At 37.7% G+C, this 21,116-nt stretch overlaps 1 protein-coding gene across 1 annotated transcript in view; it reads right to left on the bottom strand.

Annotated features, from left to right (window-relative positions):
- Positions 1–21,116, bottom strand: part of LNX1 (ligand of numb-protein X 1) — a 327,123-nt gene that overhangs the window by 72,313 nt on the left and 233,694 nt on the right. Inside the window, exon 8 of the mRNA XM_053703967.1 lies at positions 555–732. Coding sequence (XP_053559942.1) covers positions 555–732 — 178 coding nt within the window. The remainder of the gene's footprint in view (positions 1–554; positions 733–21,116) is intronic.

Below are 21,116 nucleotides of genomic sequence, written 5' to 3'. Positions count from 1 at the left end.
AAAAAGTAGGGCTTCGTATCCCTTTAATGTTTATTAATGTGTTTTTAATCCTCTGTTGAACAGTATTTTCTATTTCAGCTTCTTAGAAGGTATTTCCGTTAGGTTTGAACTTAAAGGGGCATGAAACCCAACTTTTTTCCTTCACGATTCAGATAGAGCATACAATTTTAAACAACTAATTTACTTCAATTATCAAATTTTCGTCATTCTCATGCTATCTTTTGTTAAAAAGCAAGGATGTAAGCTAAGAAGCGGGCACATGTCTTAAACATTATATGGCAGCAGTTTTGCAAGCATGTTATCAATTTGCAAGAGCACTAGATAGCAGCACTATTGCCTGCCATGTAATTCTCCAAACACCTACCTATGTATCTCTTCAACAAAGAATACCATGAAAACAAAGCATATTTGATAAAAGAAGTAAATTGGAAACTTTTTAAAATTGTATGCTCTGTCTGAATCACAAAAACAAACAAACCATGTATGGGTTTCATATCCCTCTTCACTATAATCCTGCATGAAGTTAATGTATTGCATAATTACACATTTTTTACCTGTTTTTATTCTTCCATCTCTCCCTATGACACCATCCGAGTCTACGCTTGTAACAAAGACAGGCAGGTCCCATTCCCAGTTGGAGGCTCCACCTGCCACAGTCATTCCCAAAGATTCGGTGTCGTCTTTTGTGATGATCACCACTTTCTCAAGACACACAATAGTGCGATTACCGTTCTGATGAAGAGAGATTACAAAAGGTTTGGGGTCATGTATCAGAAATAAATCTCAGCCACATAAAGAAAAGCAGTACTGCAATAGTTTTACTTGTAGTAATAACTCATCCTTAACAATGGATACAAATGACTGTCACACAATACTACATTGGTAGGACCTATGCAGACACTGGTTCAGAGATTAGGATTCACATAACACTATGTCTGCAAACAAATTTTAGAGCATGTTATTTTAAATAATGTTCTAATTAACTTTTATTATCAAGTTGCATTCATTCTCTTGGTATCTTTTGTTGAAAAGCAGGGATGTAAGCTTTGGAGTGTGCACATGTCTGGAGCACAATATGATGGTCTTGCTATAATGTTATCCATTTGCAAGAGCATTATTTACTGCCATCTAGTGCTCTAGATGCCTCCCTACTAGGTATCGCTTCAACAAAGAATACCATGGGAAATAATCAAATTTCATAATAGAAGTAAATTGGAAACTTTTTTTAAATTGTATACTCTGAACTGCAAAATAATTTTTTTGGGTTTCCATATCCCTTTATATTAAGGGAACTTTTGCCTACTTATACAATTATTTTTGTTTAAAAACTTTCATCAGCCAAATATCTCATTAGCTATTGTTCCTGTGCTCATTTCTCCTCTGCCATCTGTAGGCTGCTGTTATGATCTTTACTTTATTCGCTCTACACTAGCAGGTCAGCTTTAGGAGATTGGATGCAAATTAGAGCTTCTATAACGGGTAATTCACGCTTTGTGCTTCAAAGTTTTCCTGCAGCCTGAAGGATCCATGACTTTCTATTACAATCATATGAGTACAAGCATTTATTAGTGTCCTGTGCCTGGCATAAGCATCTAACCACCGGCAAAAGGATTGCTGTAAACAAAGCAGCTGCAACAGAAATTTGCACTGTCAAGAGTACCAGAGTTTGATAACCACTGCCGTAGATGGATAATAGACTAAGCACCTAGGGCTCAATTTATCAAGCTGGGGCCTAGCTTGCCTCTGGTGTGCAGCAATCCGCTGCTGGAATTTAATATTGCATGCGAGTGCTATTTTGCACTCACATGCAATCCCGACCCCTGCCCGCGCACAGCCAATCATTTGCATCAGGAGCTGTCAATCTCCCCAGTCAGACGAGACAGGGGAGATCATTGAAATTCTATGTAAATGGTGGAGAAGAGTGAAGCAGCGGTCTGATGACTGCAGTCGTAGGCAGCAAAAGGGCATGATAAATCAAGCCTCTGTGGCTACATGCAGAACTCTTAAAGGGCCACTAAACCCAAAATCTTTCTTTCATGATTCAGATAGAGAATAGAAATTTAAACAACATTACAATTTACTTCCATTATTTATTTTACTTCATTTTTTAAATATCCTTATTCGAAGAAAAAGCAATGCACATGGTGAGCCAATCACATGATGCTTCTATGTGCAGCAACCAATCAGCAGCTAGTGAGCATATCTAGATATGCTTTTCATCAAAGAATATCAAGATAATAAAACAAATTAGATAATATAAGTAAATTAGAAAGATGTTTAACATTGCATTGTCTTTCTAAATCATAAAAGAAAAAATGTGGGTGGCATGTCCCTTTAACTTTTCCAATACAATAAACAGGAAAGGTATACTCCTTATGTACATTACTGGAATTGAATTAAGGTCCATTGTGAAATCCATGAGAATGATTTAAATTATCTTCCATAGAAACGTGCAAATAAAAAAGGAACACAAAGTGGTATTGCCATGATTCCTAAAAATCAACACAAAGGTTCATTGTAAAAATGAATTCATTAATTTTGCAGTAAAAACAATTGCATGTGCCCATCTGTAGTAAGTTGTGTAAGCACTGATTATTATGTTGTTTGTTTATGCTCTGTGTCCCATTTACACATGTCTGGAAAGGAAGCAGATTTAAATAATCTCACGGTTTTTATAACAGGCTTTCTTTCAAATAAAATCACATTCATAAGAAAGATCCCTTCCCTCCTATTTGTAGTTACAATATTATGTTTTTTCTCTCTTTTTCCCTGTGTTTTTGCACTTGGTCTGCTTGGGGTGTTTATATAGACACAAGAAGCTGTAGGAGGCTACAGCTAAAGGAAGGTATTACACTTGCAGAAAATCATTTTATTGGCCTAAGTTATTGCTATTTTGTGTTTCTAGTATTATTATTTTTTACAAAATTCAGTTTTTAATCTTTTTTTTTTTTTAATCACATGGAATTGCTTGGAATAAATAAACAAACAATGTCATAGTAGTTCTAAGAGGACATTTCATAGAATCTAATGATGGACTAAAGCAAGAAATAAAAGCACCTTAGAAAGGTAATTTGTTATGCAAATAAAAGGGACAGTAAAGTCAAAATTAAACCTCCATGATTCAGACAGAGCTTGCAATTTTGAAAAAAATAAATCTTATTTACTTCCTTTATGTAATTTGCTTTGTTATTTTGGTAGTTTTTGTTGAAAAACATGCACAGGTAGGCTGAGGATCCTTAAGGCACTGCTGGGGGCTAGCTGTTGATTGGTGGGTATACATTTATGACTCTTCATTTGCTCACAAAATGTGTTCAGCTAGTTCCCAGTAGTGCATTGCTGCTCCTTCAACAAAGGATACAACGAGAATGAAGCAAATTTGAATATAGAAGCAAGTTGGAAAGTTGCTGTATGCTCTATAAGGAAAGACAAAAAAGGTTTCATGTCCCTTTAAGGAACAAGTATCTTCACATGTTTAAAGGGACATTATACACTCATTTTTTCTTTGCATAAACGTTTTGTAGATGATCTATTTATAAAGCCCATAAAGTTTTTCTTTTAAAAAAATCTATAGTTTTGCTTATTTTTAAATAACATTGCTCTGATTTTCAGACTCCTAACCAAGCCCCAAAGTTGTATGTGAATACCGTCAGCTACCTTCTCCACCTTGCTCCTGTTTGTGCAAAGGGTCATTTCATATGCAAAAGAAGGGGGAGGGGGAGTGTCTTATTTGCCACTTGCAGTGGGCTTTCCAGCTACCTTTTCAACAGAGCTAAACTGAGAGCTTCTTAGTAAGTTTTTAGACAGTTTTATACCGGATTTTTATATCGGTATCTGTGCATCTTATTCTTTATAGTAGTGTCTATTACATGCAGTTATATGAAAATGAGTGTATACTGTCCCTTTAAACTTAGAAAATTGTTATATGAGACAAATTGTATACACTGCTATCAAATTATGTTTCAGATACTTAAAGGGACAGTAAAGTAAAAATTAAACATTCATGATTCACATAGAACATGCAATTTTAAACAAATTTCCAATTTAATTATATTATTAATTTTGTTCTCTTTGTATCTATTGTTAAAGAGTAATCCTAGGGGAACTGAGGAGCATGCACGTGTCTTTGGCCATCTGGCAGCAGTGTTCGCAAAAAAACTTTATAGCAATGTTATAGATGGTTGCAAACCCTGCTGCCATAGAGTGTCTGTAAGGACACAGGCATGCTCCTGAGCTCACCTAGGGTTACTGTTTAACAAAGGATACCAAGAGAACTAGGCAAAAATGATGATGGAAGTAAATTGAATCAATCCAATCAATTTAAGTGTCATTTACTGTCCATTATTTTTATTTTAAATGTTCTACCAGTTAAAACACCAGTGAATGATTTCCACATATATGTGTAAGAAGGGTTAAACTTTCAGGGTTGCAGATTCTAGTCTTAGTAGAAAGGCTTTGTACATTTTCCATATTTTTTATTAGGCAGTATGGGCAACTGTAGAAGACCTGTCTGATTTTGTAATATACAGTCCATATATTATGGATAATAAAAAAAGTAGCAATCAAGTGTAATTGATACCAATGGTTGTAGGAGAGGGTGTGAGCGGATGGCACACTCAGATAGGTTGAGAGATATTTTAAAGACCGTGTTTGCATTCATTAGACAGATGCCTGAGGACACAGCGGCCTCTATTTATCAAAGTCTGCCAGACCTTGCTGAATATGGAGAGCAATGCGCTCCCCGTATTCAGCATTGCACCAGCAGCTCACAAGAGCTGCTGGTGCAATGCCGCCCCCTGCAGAATCGCGGCCAATCGGCCACCAGCAGGGGCGTGTCAATCCGATTGTACTCGATCAGGTTGAATTGCGGCAATGTCTGTCCGCCTGCTCAGAGCAGGCGGACAGGTTATGGAGCAGCGGTCTTTAGACCGCTGATTCATAACTGGTGTTTCTGGTGAGCCTGCAGGCTCGCCAGAAACACAGGGCCTCAAGCTCTATCCGGAGCTTTATAGATATGCACCAGCGTGTTATCGATGAGAAACGCGTAGTAATTGTCTATACTAGGGGACTGTACAACCCCCAGATTTTAACAATTGTTTTTAAACAATTTTAATAAATACTTTTATTGCTGTAAGCACGAGTCTGGGTTTCGAGTGAAAGGGAAAGAATGAGACCATCCTATCACCTGGATCAGTGAGCTGGGACACTGAGAGATCCCAGTCTGCCTCATTCAGCACATTGGTGCTGTCACATTTGTGAGTATATCTAGATTTGTTCTATCCTTGGCTAGTATCCATACTGAGTCACACTAGGAGGCGCCCTACGTTTTTGTTGTTTTTTTTTTTACACAGAAAGATCAAACTTTCCTTCCAAAACCTGCTAAGGCCAACATGAAAATGTGGAAGTGAAAAAACTAAGTAAAGTTGTGTAAAGATAACCAGCTAGCTGCTTTACACAGTAGCACTGCTTCATAACTAGCAGCAAAAGAACTTACCAGGCCGCTAATAAAGTATGCAGTTATCTAAAATGGAAGATCCCTACCATATCAATTACATCTATGAAGTAAAACAACAGAGCCAGGACAACCCTTCTTTGGGACTAATTAACCCAGGAAAACAATGATATAATATGAGCAATACCAAATATAACTAATAACTTGCATGATTTTAGCTGAAGAAATCAGTCTTATCTGAACATTCATAATCAAGAATAAAAAGTCAACAGAAGAGAAAGAAGTTTGACCCAGCAGACAATACTTTAGTTGAACGCTTTTTAACACTCAATTTTAGAGCTGAATCTGTCCTATGCTGTGTTGACTGATACCATCTGTATTTGATTTTGTGACCTTGCATAGTTATTTTACTGCCATGCTTATAGTATATTGCATAAATAATGAAAACAACTTTGTTACACTGGACAGATGCTAAAGCTTAAAAACATAATACAAGCTACAGTGTGCTCTTTTGATTTATCTTTTGAGGATCTGCTAAATTTGAAAAGAATAGAATAAAATGCAAGTTATTTAACTGGTATAATGGAAACAATAGTAAATGTATATTATAAAACCTTTGAAAATATGTTAAACAAATTGCTTGCAAACAATCAACCATTCAGATAAAATGTTTATCAGTTCATGTGCTGCGTTATCTGGATGTTCAAACATCTGTCCTTTTAAAGTGACTCTTTCAATCCATGACATGCAACTCATAACAGCTTGTTCTTTTTTAAAAATGTTTATAACAAGATAAACCAACCTCAAAGTCATAACACGTGTCTCAAACGCAAGAGCCACAGCTGCTAATGCGGAGGAAGTAAAATTGGAACACTGAACGGGGTCCACAGCTGCTACACTGATGGAATACCACGTGTGAAGCAGACACAAGCACCTCTCACTAACTTATCCACTGAAAACATGGCACGTTATTTCATAGGGCTTTAAAAAAAACAAAAAAAAAAAACAATTTCAATGATCTATCAAATCCCTGAATAAGAAAAGGACTAAAAGTGTCTGAGGAAATAGAAGTAGATAAATCCTCAATGTTTAATTAGATATTTGAATTAGAGTCAGGGACTTTGGTGTTTTAATTACTACCTGAAAGGTATTAACAGCTTAAGCTACATGTTTTCTACAGTAGATACCTATATGTCTGTAGGGTTTTACCATTGACTGATTATATTAAGCATAATGAAAATCTGCAAAAAGCATTTATAAATCCCTGTTACATAAAGATATTTGTAAGACCAATGGGTGTTAACCCTTAAGAGCAGACCTGATTGATTAGCAAATTGAAAACACACATATTTATAAACAGAACAATAAATTGGTATAGCAAAATTATGTTTTGATTACAATTGAAATGCAGTTATGTATATATTTGTGAATGATTATATATTATATCTTCTGATATTACTACATGATAATATTGGTTACTGACCTTTGTGAGGATTAGAACTCATGTATTTACAATAAAAAAAAAAATCACTTATTGCATTCTAAATTTGTTTAAGCTTCTTTACTAAGAGCTGAGATACTTATATTATTGAATCCTGGTCGAGAGGATTGTATATACCCTGCACCATTTCTATGGCAAAGTTTGAGTTTGTTAGCTCCTGTATTTCTGTAAGGTGTCACCCAAATGCTTTATCTTAAGAACCCAAATGTTGTTGGCATATTGCTACGTATATATATATATATATATATATATATATATATATATATATATATATATATATATATATATATATATACACACACACACACACACACACATATATATATAATGCATTCAAATTATGGGGAGAGATAAAAAACTGAAAATAAAATCCTCCATGTCTCAAAATTAAATCAATGTAAATATTTGCATAGGAAATTAGCACATCTAGGCAAGATTCCCCGCTTGCTTTTTCCCAGAATTACTTCATTGACAATGTTACCAATGCACAAGAGAATTCTGGCTAATATATGCAGATTAGATATGCAAATTCTCAGTTTTTTTGCTTCAAAATACTGTTTTAACATGGCTATCCTTTTAACAGGATTATTGCAGCAAACCAGAAATCACTAACTAGACAGCCTGTTTTGTTCTTGTTGGAACTCATCAGTAGGACATAGATTTCTGTTTGCTGCATTGGTAAAGCTACTTTCAAGGTTAAACCAAAATTCATTAAAATTATGGGGGGAGATAAAAAAAACTGAAATTAAAATCCTCCATGTCTCAAAATTAAATCAATGTAAATATTTTGATAGGAAATTAGCACATCTAGGCAAGATTCCCAGCTTGCTTTTTCCCAGAAATACCTCATATACAATGTTACCAATGCACAAGAGAATTCTGGGTAAGATATGCAAATTCTCAGTGTTTTTGCTTCAAAATACTGTTTTAACATGGCTATCCTTTTAACAGGATTATTGCAGCAAACCAGAAATCACTCACTAGATAGCCTGGTTCATTCTTTTTGGAACTCATCAGTAGAAGATAGATTTCTGGTTGCTGCATTGGTAAAGCTACTTTCAAGGTTAAACCAAAATTCATTAAAATTATGGGGGGAGATAAAAAAAACTGAAATTAAAATCCTCCATGTCTCAAAATTAAATCAATGTAAATATTTGCATAGGAAATTAGTACACATCTAGGCAAGATTACCCGCTTGCTTTTTCCCAGAAATACCTCATATACAATGTTACCAATGCACAAGAGAATTCTGGGTAAGATATGCAAATTAGATATGCAAATTCTCATTTTTTTTTTGCTTCAAAATACTGTTTTAACACAGCTATCCTTTTAACAGGATTTTATTTTGACGCAAAAAAACTTCATATCTAATTTGCATATGGAGACAATGTACAAACAGCTGGGCTCATAGGCTTACATTCTAATGGGGTAAGCAATGTAGTTAGGAAAGGTTAGTGTAGGTTGTATGCATCCCTAAATAGTAGAATCTTTAGGAAGTGCTTGAAGCTTTTAAAACCAAGGGAGTCTTGTGGAGCGAGGCAGAGAGTTCCACAAGATGGGAGCCAGTGTGGTGAAGTCCTGTAAATGGGAATGTGAGGAAGTAACAAGAGAGTAGGAGATTGTGAGCAGGGCGAAGGGGACGGGAGGAAGAGTATCTGGAGACAAGGTCTGAGATGTAGGGGGAGCAGTGCAGTTAAGGGCCTTGTAAGTCAGAGTCAGAATTTTGTGTTTAATCCTGGAGGCAAGAGGAAGCCAGTGAAGGGATTGGCAGAGAGGTGCAGCAGATGAAGAGCGACATGTAAGGAAGATGAGCCTGGCAGAGGCATTCATTATGGATTGTAAAGGAGCTTGGCGGCAGCTAGGGAGACCAGAGAGGATGGAGTTGCAGTAGTCGAGGCGGGAAAGGATGAGAGAGTGGATTAAAATTTTAGTGGTGTCTTGTGTAAGGAAATGTCTAATTTTAGAGGTTTTTTTTTTAGGTGGAAGCAGAAGGCTTAAACCAAGGACTGAATGATGAGGTGTAGATTGAAAAGAGCAGGGGACTGAGGACAGAGCCTTGAGGTAACCTAACAGAAAGTGGTATCGGGGCAGAGGATGCCCCAGAGAAGGCTACACTAAAGGTACAGTTAGACAAATAGGAAGAGAACCATAGAGAGCCCCGAAAAATGCCAAAACAATCGGAGGGTTTAAAGCAAAAGATGGTTGAAAGTATCAAAGCTGCAGACAGACCAAGGAGGATAAACAGATAGAAGTGTCCCTTGGATTTTGCTGTAAGTAGGTTATCAGTAACCATAACGATTGCTGTCTCTGTGGAGTGATGGGGATGAAATCCAGATTGCAGTGGGTCAAGGAGGGAGTTTAGTGTAAGGAAATGGGATAGACGTGCATATACTAGCTTTTCAAGAAGCTTTGAGGCAAGAGGGAGTAGGGAAATTATTAAAGATGGTGTGGTGCACTTCACACAAGGAGCATACACAAAAACAAAGGGAGAGAGAATGAGGATGTCCATAGAAAATGTAGGATGTAGAGAGCAAAAGGGGAACTCTGGAAGAAAATCTGCACAAAAAGAAATGCAGGTTAACAGGTGTATTTGCAGTTTTTCACTAACAAAAGAGTAATGTATGGAATTAAAATGACCACACCATTCCACTTATTTTATCTTAGTTTTATTTTTACTTTCATTATCTCCTCCCACATTTTAATTCATGCTATATCCCTTTCATATATTTGCAATTCCTTTCTCTCTCCATTCTTTAGTATAATGGCACTTTTCTGCATTTCCCTCTCACCTAATTTCCACCATTTTTAGACTCCCCATTTCAGTGTCCTACTCAGTTTCCATTTTTTAATATAATTTGTTCTTATTCATCCCCTTTTCCCATTTCTCTCACATTACTTTCTAGGAAGTAGGGCCCTGTACTCTGCCTCCCCTGTCTCATCTTTATAGTGCTGCAGAGTCTCTTACCACATTATAATTAAAGGGACAGTCAAATCATAATTAAACATTCATGATTCAGACAGAGCATACAATTTTAAACATATTTGCAATATACTTCTTATTTAATTTGCTTCCTTCTCTTGGTATCTTTTGCTGAAAGGTTTATCTAGGAAAGCTCAGGAGCAGCGAGCTAATGAAGGAAGTTTGATAATAGAAGTAAACTGGAAAGCTGTTTAAAATCGTGTGTTCTACCTAAATTATTAAATAAAAATGTTGGGTTTGATGTACCTTTAATGAAGATAATAATAATTATTATTTCTCAGCTCTGTCATGTCTGAGCTCTTAGGTACTGCAGAACTTATTTCTACTGTTTCCTGTTTCCCTACTCTTTTCTTTCCTCATGTTTGTGCTCTATCCTTATACCATCACTTCATAAGATCTTATTTTTGCTTTGATTTGTTTCAAGGCCTCATATTTCATGCTGTCTTCTCTTTATTTGCTAATCCCTCTCTCTTCCTAGTTATCAGAATGGGTGGCCAAATATTCTCACAATGCTACATTTATGTTGTTATCCTTTGTATTTTTTTTTTTTAACTCTTCCCTCTAAATAAGTGCTCAAAATAATCAGTTTAAAACTAAGTTGTGCTTTTCTGCCAAGGTCAAAAAAACATTGAACTAGCATGACCTAGGGACCAGAGAACTTTTAATAAAAATGCAGAGTCCAAGTGCGGTCTGACATGCGTACGCTTCTGGAGCCGTTGTGGTTCATTTGGCTGCTGTGGCTTAATGCAGCTTTGACCTGCAAATGAAGGGTCATTTAGAGCTGAATGTGCCTCTAGGTAACTGCATTCTTACACATGCTCAGCAAGGACAACCATCTAGTATTATAATTAGTTTTATCTTTTTATTTGATATGGAAGTCACCTTAGGTTAGGAAATTTATAAAAAAAAAACTACCAGTGCATGTTAATAATGTAATCATAGTAATACTGCTAATTGCTATACTACAAACATTCAGCACTCCCCAGTGTCATTCAAATGATTGTATTTACAGCAACTAAAGGGCAACACTGTACTTTTCTTTCTTCCATGGGACCTACAACAATGTTTACACTATATGTTTATGTTTGTGGGAGAAAGCTGATTAAATGGACAGAAAATGAAACATTTCTATCAAGCATATGAAAGAGCTCTTTTTAAAGTTACACTGTACCAAAATTTTTGTTTGAAACCCAAAATGTTTCTTTCATGATTCAGATAAAAGCAGGTTTTTTGTTTTTTTTAAACTGTCCAATTTACTTCAATAATCTAATTTGCTTACTTCTTTTGGTATCCTTTGTTGAAAGGCATACCTAGGGTAGCTCATGATCTGGGAGCTAGCTACTGATTGGTGGCTGCACTTATATGCCTTTTTGTCATTGGCTTACCTATGAGTTCAGCTAGCTCCCAGTAGTGCATTCCTCTACCAAAAGAATGAAGTAAAATTGCTAATAGAAGTAAATTGGAAAGTTGTTTAAAATGATATGCACTATCTTAATCATGAAAGAAACATTTTGAGTTTCATGTCCCTTTAATGTGTTCCAAATGACTTCTTACACTTACTGCATTTTAAATGTGTGTGAAATTGTTCCTTCTTGCATATTTCCGCATTTGTAATAAAATTAAAATAACAATGGGCTGAACCTCCAAGTTAAAGGGACACTGAACCCAAATTTTTTTCTTTCGGGATTCAGATAGATCATGACATTTTAAGCAACTTTCTAATTTACTCCTATTATCAAATTTTCTTCATTCTCTTGCTATCTTTATTTGAAATGCAAGAATGTAAGTTTAGATGCCGTCCCATTTTTGGTGAACAACCTGGGTTGTTCTTGCTGATTGGTGGATAAATTCATCCACCATTAAAAAAGTGCTGTCCAGAGGTCTGAACCTCTGCTTAGATGCCCGCTTAGATGCCTTCTTTTTCAAATAAAGATAGCAAGAGAACTAAATAAAATTGTTAATAGGAGTAAATTAAAAAGTTGCTTAAAGGACTAGTCAACACAGTAGATTTGCATAATCAACAAATGCAAGATAACAAGACAATGCAATAGCACTTAGTCTGAACTTCAAATGAGTAGTAGATTTTTTTTCTGACAATTTTAAAAGTTATGTCTATTTCCACTCCCCCTGTACCATGTGACAGCCACCAGCCAATCACAAATGCATACACGTACCATGTGACAGCCATCAGCCATTCACAAATGCATACACACTTATTCTTGCACATGCTCAGTAGGAGCTGGTGACTCAAAAAGTTTAAATATAAAAAGACTGTGCACATTTTGTTAATGGAAGTAAATTGGAAAGTTGTTTAAAATGGCATGCTCTATCTGAATCATGAAAGTTTAATTTTGATTGAGTGTCCCTTTAAAATTGCATGCTCTATCTGAATTACGAAAGAAAAAATTTGGGTTCAGTGTCCCTTTAAGCAGACCTGTTAATGCTATTTATGTTAGGTATTGCAATGATAACTATGGCTGGGAGTTGAAGAAACACAAGCAGCAATTTCACATACAAAATCTCTCTCTCCCTTACACCCCCACTGATATATTAATCAGGGCTATTGTCTACTAGTTACATAGCGTTTCCACAGAGTAAACTTTCGGCTAGATTACGAGTTTTGCGGTACAGTTATACCGCTGAAAAATTGGCCATTGTGCGTGGAATGGCCAGGAACGCATATTACGAGATGCGGCAGTATAGCTGTACTGCAAGCATTTTAGCCTGTAACGCAACGTCCATTCCACACTCAAAAAAAAATGACGTTTGAGTGCAGGATTTTCCGTAGCGCTGTATTACAGGTTGTGCGGTCCGGCTAAAATGCTTGCGTTACAGCCTATAACCACACAATCCATACTGCCATTTGAGAGCAGTAGTTATGGATTTTGTGAAACAAAAATGTTTCACAAAACTCATAAACTAAAATGTTACAAAGTACATTAACACCCATAAACTACCTATTAACCCCTAAATCGCCACCCTCGTGCATCGAAAACACTATTTAAAACTTATTAACCCCTAATCAGCCACCCACTGACATTGCGACTATTAAATAAATTTATTAACCCATAATCTGCTGCCCACATCGCCAACACTATTTAAATATATTAACCCCCAAACTGCCGCTTCCCGACACTATAATAAAGTTATTAACCCCTAAACTGCCCGTCCCCCACATTGCAAAACACTAAATTAAACTATTAACCCCTAAACCTAACACCCCCCTAACTGTAAATTAAAATTACAATATAACTATATTTAAATAAATAAAAACTTACCTGTGAAATAAAAATAAACCTAACATTAAACTATAAATTAACCTAACATTACTTTTCTAATAAAAAAAAAGAAACTTCCAATTAAAAATCCTAAATTACACATTTTAAAAAAACTAATCCTACAAAAAAAATTAAAAAATCTAACGTTACAAAAAAAATTAAACACTAAAATTACGAAAAATAAAAAACACTAAGATCACAAAAATAAATTAAATTATCAAAAATAAAAAAAAATTACATCTAATCTAACAGGCTATAAAAATAAAAAGCCCCCCAAAATAAAAACACCCCCTAGCCTACAATAAACTTCCAATAGCCCTTTTGTAGGGCATTACCCTAAGTTAAACAGCTCTTTTACCTGTAAAAAAATAAGAATAAAAATAAAAGGGCATTCAGCTCTTTTACAATTTGCCCAAAGCCCTAATCTGAAAAAAAAACCACACCAAAATACCTAACACTAACCCCAGAATATCTACTCATGGTTCCTGAAGTCCGGACATCCATCTCCATCCAGGTGGCGAGAAGTCTTCATCCAGGCGGTGACATCTTCATCCATTGCGGGGGCATCTTCTATCTTCATCCCGGCGGCGCGGAGCAGACCCATCCTCGACCGGTAATGACATCCTGCGCAGAGCGTCCTCTTCATACGGTAACCGCCGTACACGGAAGTTGAATGCAAGCTACCCATTTCAAAATCACGTACCTTGCATTCCTATTGGCTGATTTGATTCTTCAAATTCAAATCAGTCAATTAAATCCTATTGGCTGTTCAAAACAGAAAATAGGATGAGAGCTACTGAAATCCAATTTGCTGTTCAAATCAGCCAATAGGATTTCAGTGGCGACAATATCGGGAGTGGCAGATTAGGGGTTAATAACTTTATTAAATGGATTAGGATTTAATAACTATTTAGTGGCGACGCTATCGGGGAGTGGCGGCGCTATCGGGGAGTGTCGGATTAGGGGTTAATAACTTTATTTAGTGTCGGCGATGTCGGGGAGCAGAGGATTAGGGGTCAATAGCTTTTATTAGTGGCGGTGAGGTCAGGGACTGGAGAATTAGGGGGTAATTTTATTTAGTGTTGGTGATGTTGGGTAGCAGCGGATTAGGGGTGTTTAGACTAGGGGTTTATGTTAGGGTGTTAGGTTTAAATGTAACTTTCTTTTCCCCATAGACATCAATGGGGTTGCGTTACGGTGATCGCCATTCCGCACTTCAGGTGTTTTTTTGCAAACACTTTCTCCCCATTGATGTCTATGGGGGAAAGTGTGCACAAGCACGTAAACTCAGCCCTTGGCTTTTGTGCAGTATGGAGCTTAACGCACTATAATGCACAGCACAAGGAGGCTTTTCAGTAACATGTAATGGCAGCGCTATGGAGAGTGAAGTAACGCATTTTTTTTGGCGTTATTTTTGCACCCTGTTTAGCACAAAACTCGGAATCTAGGCATTTGTTACTCATATGGGGATACCAAAGGTAAATGTAGCTTTTTCAAATAACAAATACAGGCAAAGTAACTATTTGCAAACAATGAATTACAATCTAACAGGTAAAATTAACCATTAGGAACACATTAAAGTGGGGGGGGGTATTTTACAAAACAATGTCCCATTAAATATCAGATTTTGTGTAGATTTTTATTTTTAAGTTAACAGGAAGGGCAAGACTTAATTGTCCACTGGCTGATAAGCAAATCTCCCACAGCTTAACCCCTTCCTGCCGGTACTAATTTGTTACATCGAACAAAGTTCTGATGTAAACAAATAAGTAAAAAATTTAAATCACACGATTGTACATGTGATTGCGTGATTTCAATGATGGGATCGGATCAGGAGGGAGAGCCTATGATGCTAGGCACCCCCTCCAGCCCGCAACCCCAGTTAGGAAGCCGTTATGGCTTTAGGGCAGCAGAACGGCTAGGATGTTCCCTGCCGTTAGGGATGGGCGAATGTGTAAATTTCCGAAATTCGAATTATAAATCAGAATGTTGATAAGAACGAATATTCTTAAAAATTCTATAATCGAATGCTATTTACAGTTTTCGAATGTCACTTTCAAATTCGAATGTTTATAATTATATCGAATGTCCACATTCGAAATTTCGAATTTAACATTCTATTTAACAAATACTATTCAGAAGTTCAATAGTTCATGTGGTAGGGAAGGAATCTAGTAAATTGATACGTAAAAGATACAAATATATCATTTTAAATGTTTCTATATAGAATATTGCATAATTCGAATATTACATTTAAAGAAAGCATTAGAAATACTATTACAAACATATAAATTCGAATTTTTCGATTTCGAATATTGCATAATTCGAATATTACATTTAAAGAAAGCATTAGAAATACTATTACAAATATAAATTCAAATTTTTTGAAAATAATATTTTCGAATGTAATCGTAAAATTTGAAACCAAACATTCGAAAATCGAATGTTAGAATGTTATGTAGACATTCGAAATTCGATTCGAACAAACGAATGTGTTATAATTTGTTTCATTTTTCGAATGCTGCAAAACATTCGCCCATCCCTATATGCCGTCCTAAATGTTGGGTAACATTTTAAAAACATTTGAGTTCAAGTATCATCTGTATGCTGAGGACATCAAAACCTGACTCTTTTCTTGAGTGTACCTATTTGCTGTTTCCTCCTGGAAGTCTTCATCCTACATAACAGCTCAAAACTAGAGAGCTACTAATTATAGCTACTACCGCATAACTCACACCAGAAATCTCACCTCAGTGAATGATCCTACAATCTAAATAACAGCACAGATTTTGTGTCTTATGTTACTATACCATATACTTTATCGACTACATCTAATCACTTACCAAACTACGTCACTCCCAACTATATAACTTTTTAAAAACTTTTTAAAAAACTTTTTAAAAAATTACCATTTCCTCAACCAAGGCCCAAATAAAATTGTAATTAGCTAATTTTGCTTAATTATTGTATCTTCTTTCTGTTGTCCCTTCACACACAAACCCAACATGAATGTTTTGACCATTCTTACACCAAATCCCTAGATGCTGCATTATCAAATTCATCATACTGACTCTCTCTGTTTCAACAGCACAGGGAAAATCCTCCTTTTGTGCTCTTGAAGCCTATGGATGGAAGGGAATAGGAATGCAAAAGCAAACATATTAAGAAAAAGAAACATAGGTAATGAGAAAGAGGAACAATATCCTAAACTATACTATTAAATGGAATCTTCAGATATTGCATTAATCATAGTAACATAGTAGATAAGGTTGAAAAAAGACTGAAGTCCATCGAGTTCAACCTATACAAATCTAAAATACTTTCAAAAAGCTCCAGTTAAGCTTAAATAACCCCATTAAAATGTGACCCATTTAATACTAGCAATCATATCCATGAATTTTGTTTATATACAGAAATGTATCCAGACTGTTTTTAAATGTATCTATGGTATTGGCATTCACTACCTCCTTTGGTAATGAGTTCCACAATTTTATTGCTCTTACAGTGAAAAAACGTTTCCGTTGCAGGAGATTAAATCTCCTTTCCTGCAACCTTAAATTATGACCTCTTGTCAGAAACAATTTTCTTGGAATAAACAGAGCTTCTGCCATCTCTGTATATCACTATGGTCAACCTATCCATGGCTTTAATAATTGATCAATCTCTGTCATTACCTCTATCCTTTTCTGCCTTTTAAGATTTTCCTGCAAAGGCAGAAAATCGTTTTCATTTGCTGAGGTACTGAGTGAATAAATGTTTGGGCACTATTTTTCCACTTGGCAGTTGCTTAATCTTTTTTCTGACAGTTTCTGTTCTCTCTCACTGCTGTGTGTGAGGGGGAGGGGCCGTTTTTTTTTTTTTGGCGCCTTTGCTACGCATCAGAAATTTCTGTCAGCAGCTCATTGTATTTCCTGCATGATCCGGTTCATCTCTACAGAACTCAGGGGTCTTCAAAACTTATTTTGAGGGAGGTAATTTCTCTCAGCAGAGCTGTGAGAATTATAGTTGACTGAGATAAAAAACGTTTACTCTGTAATTTTTTTCCTGCTTTCAGAATTTGTTATCTTTGCTAATGGGATTAAACCTTTGCTAAAGTTGTGTTGTTTACAAGGATTGAGGCTATAACTGTTTCAATGTATTAATTTTCAACTGTCATAGATCTTCTGTGCTTCTTAAAGGTACAGTACGTTTTTAATAATATTCTAATTGAATTGTATTCCAAGTTGCAAGTTTATTTGCTAGTGTGTTAAACATGTCTGATTCAGAGGAAGATACCTGTGTCATTTGTTGCAATGCCAAAGTGGAGCCCAATAGAAATTTATGTACTAACTGTATTGATGCTACTTTAAATAAAAGTCAATCTGTACAAATTGAACAAATTTCACCAAACAACGAGGGGAGAGTTATGCCGACTAACTCGCCTCACGTGTCAGTACCTGCATCTCCCGCTCGGGAGGTGCGTGATATTGTAGCGCAGAGTACATCTGGGCGGCCATTACAAATCACATTACAGGATATGGCTACTGTTATGACTGAAGTTTTGGCTAAATTACCAGAACTAAGAGGTAAGCGTGATCACTCTGGGGTGAGAACAGAGTGCGCTGATAATATTAGGGCCATGTCAGACACTGCGTCACAAGTGGCAGAACATGAGGACGGAGAACTTCATTCTGTGGGTGACGGTTCTGATCCAAACAGACTGGATTCAGATATTTCAAATTTTAAATTTAAGCTGGAAAACCTCCGTGTATTACTAGGGGAGGTGTTAGCGGCTCTGAATGATTGTAACACAGTTGCAATACCAGAGAAAATGTGTAGGTTGGATAAATATTTTGCGGTACCGACGAGTACTGAGGTTTTTCCTATACCTAAGAGACTTACTGAAATTGTTACTAAGGAGTGGGATAGACCCGGTGTGCCGTTCTCACCCCCTCCGATATTTAGAAAAATGTTTCCAATAGACGCCACCACACGGGACTTATGGCAAACGGTCCCTAAGGTGGAGGGAGCAGTTTCTACTTTAGCTAAGCGTACCACTATCCCGGTGGAGGATAGCTGTGCTTTTTCAGATCCAATGGATAAAAAATTAGAGGGTTACCTTAAGAAAATGTTTGTTCAACAAGGTTTTATATTGCAACCCCTTGCATGCATTGCGCCGATCACGGCTGCAGCGGCATTCTGGATTGAGTCTCTGGAAGAGAACATTAGTTCAGCTACTCTGGACGACATTACGGACAGGCTTAGAGTCCTTAAACTAGCTAATTCATTCATTTCGGAGGCCGTAGTACATCTAACTAAACTTACGGCGAAGAATTCAGGATTCGCCATTCAGGCACGCAGGGCGCTGTGGCTAAAATCCTGGTCAGCTGATGTTACTTCTAAGTCTAAATTGCTTAATATACCTTTCAAAGGGCAGACCTTATTCGGGCCCGGGTTGAAAGATTATCGCTGACATTACAGGAGGTAAAGGCCATGCCCTGCCTCAGGACAAGGCCAAAGCTAAGGCTAGACAGTCTAATTTTCGTTCCTTTCGTAATTTCAAAGCAGGAGCAGCATCAACTTCCTCTGCACCAAAACAAGAAGGAGCTGTTGCTCGCTACAGACAAGGCTGGAAACCTAACCAGTCCTGGAACAAGGGCAAGCAGACCAGGAAACCTGCTGCTGCCCCTAAAACAGCATGAATTGAGGGCCCCCGATCCGGGATCGGATCTAGTGGGGGGCAGACTTTCTCTCTTCGCCCAGGCTTGGGCAAGAGATGTCCAGGATCCCTGGGCGCTAGAGATAATATCTCAGGGATACCTTCTGGACTTCAAATACTCTCCTGCAAGAGAGAGATTTCATCTGTCAAGGTTGTCAACAATCCAGACAAAGAAAGAGGCGTTTCTACGCTGCGTACAAGAGCTCTTGTTAATGGGAGTAATCCATCCAGTTCCACGGTCGGAACAGGGACAGGGGTTTTACTCAAATCTGTTTGTGGTTCCCAAAAAAGAGGGAACTTTCAGACCAATCCTGGACTTAAAGATCCTAAACAAATTCCTAAGAGTTCCATCGTTCAAGATGGAGACTATTCGGACAATTTTACCTATGATCCAAGAGGGTCAGTACATGACCACTGTAGATTTAAAAGATGCTTACCTTCACATACCGATTCACAAAGATCATTACCGGTACCTAAGGTTTGCCTTCCTAGACAGGCATTACCAGTTTGTGGCTCTTCCATTCGGATTGGCTACAGCTCCAAGAATCTTCACAAAGGTTCTGGGTGCTCTTCTGGCGGTACTAAGACCGCGGGGAATCTCGGTAGCTCCGTACCTAGACGACATTCTAATACAAGCTTCAAGCTTTCAAACTGCCAAGTCTCATACAGAGTTAGTACTGGCATTTCTAAGGTCACATGGATGGAAGGTGAACGAAAAGAAAAGTTCACTCGTTCCACTCACAAGAGTTTCCTTCCTGGGGACTCTTATAGATTCTGTAGAAATGAAGATTTACCTGACAGAGGACAGGCTAACAAGACTTCAAAGTGCTTGCCGCACCCTTCATTCCATTCAACACCCGTCAGTGGCTCAATGCATGGAGGTAATCGGCTTAATGGTAGCGGCAATGGACATAGTACCCTTTGCACGCTTACACCTCAGACCACTGCAACTGTGCATGCTAAGTCAGTGGAATGGGGATTACTCAGACTTGTCCCCTTCTCTGAATCTGGATCAAGAGACCAGAAATTCTCTTCTATGGTGGCTTTCTCGGCCACATCTGTCCAGGGGGATGCCATTCAGCAGACCAGACTGGACAATTGTAACAACAGACGCCAGCCTTCTAGGTTGGGGTGCCGTCTGGAATTCTCTGAAGGCTCAGGGACAATGGAGTCAGGAGGAGAGTCTCCTGCCAATAAACATTCTGGAATTGAGAGCAGTTCTCAATGCCCTCCTGGCTTGGCCCCAGTTGACAACTCGGGGGTTCATCAGGTTTCAGTCGGACAACATCACGACCGTAGCTTACATCAACCATCAGGGAGGGACAAGAAGCTCCCTAGCAATGATGGAAGTATCAAAGATAATTCGCTGGGCAGAGTCTCACTCTTGCCACCTGTCAGCAATCCACATCCCGGGAGTGGAGAACTGGGAGGCGGATTTCTTAAGTCGTCAGACTTTTCATCCGGGGGAGTGGGAACTTCATCCGGAGGTCTTTGCCCAAATACTTCGACGTTGGGGCAAACCAGAGATAGATCTCATGGCGTCTCGACAGAACGCCAAGCTTCCTTGTTACGGGTCCAGATCCAGGGATCCAGGAGCAGTCCTGATAGATGCCCTGACAGCACCTTGGGACTTCAGGATGGCTTACGTGTTTCCACCCTTCCCGATGCTTCCTCGATTGATTGCCAGAATCAAACAGGAGAGAGCATCAGTAATTCTAATAGCACCTGCATGGCCACGCAGGACTTGGTATGCAGACCTGATGGACATGTCATCCTGTCCACCTTGGTCTCTACCTCTGAAACAGGACCTTCTGATACAGGGTCCTTTCAAACATCAAAATCTAACTTCTCTGAAGCTGACTGCTTGGAAATTGAACGCTTGATTTTATCAAGACGTGGGTTTTCTGAGTCAGTTATTGATACCTTAATACAGGCTAGGAAACCTGTTACCAGAAAGATTTACCATAAGATATGGCGTAAATACCTATATTGGTGTGAATCCAAGGGTTACTCTTGGAGTAAGGTTAGGATTCCTAGGATATTGTCTTTTCTACAAGAAGGTTTAGAAAAGGGTTTATCTGCTAGTTCATTAAAGGGACAGATCTCAGCTCTGTCCATTCTGTTACACAAACGTCTGTCAGAAGTTCCTGACGTCCAGGCTTTTTGTCAGGCTTTGGCCAGGATTAAGCCTGTGTTTAAAACTGTTGCTC

Source organism: Bombina bombina, chromosome 2, assembly GCF_027579735.1.
Source record: "Bombina bombina isolate aBomBom1 chromosome 2, aBomBom1.pri, whole genome shotgun sequence".
NCBI classification, from domain to species: domain Eukaryota; kingdom Metazoa; phylum Chordata; class Amphibia; order Anura; family Bombinatoridae; genus Bombina; species Bombina bombina.
Note: the sequence above shows the minus strand (reverse complement) of the source record. Positions and strands in the feature narration are given on the sequence as shown.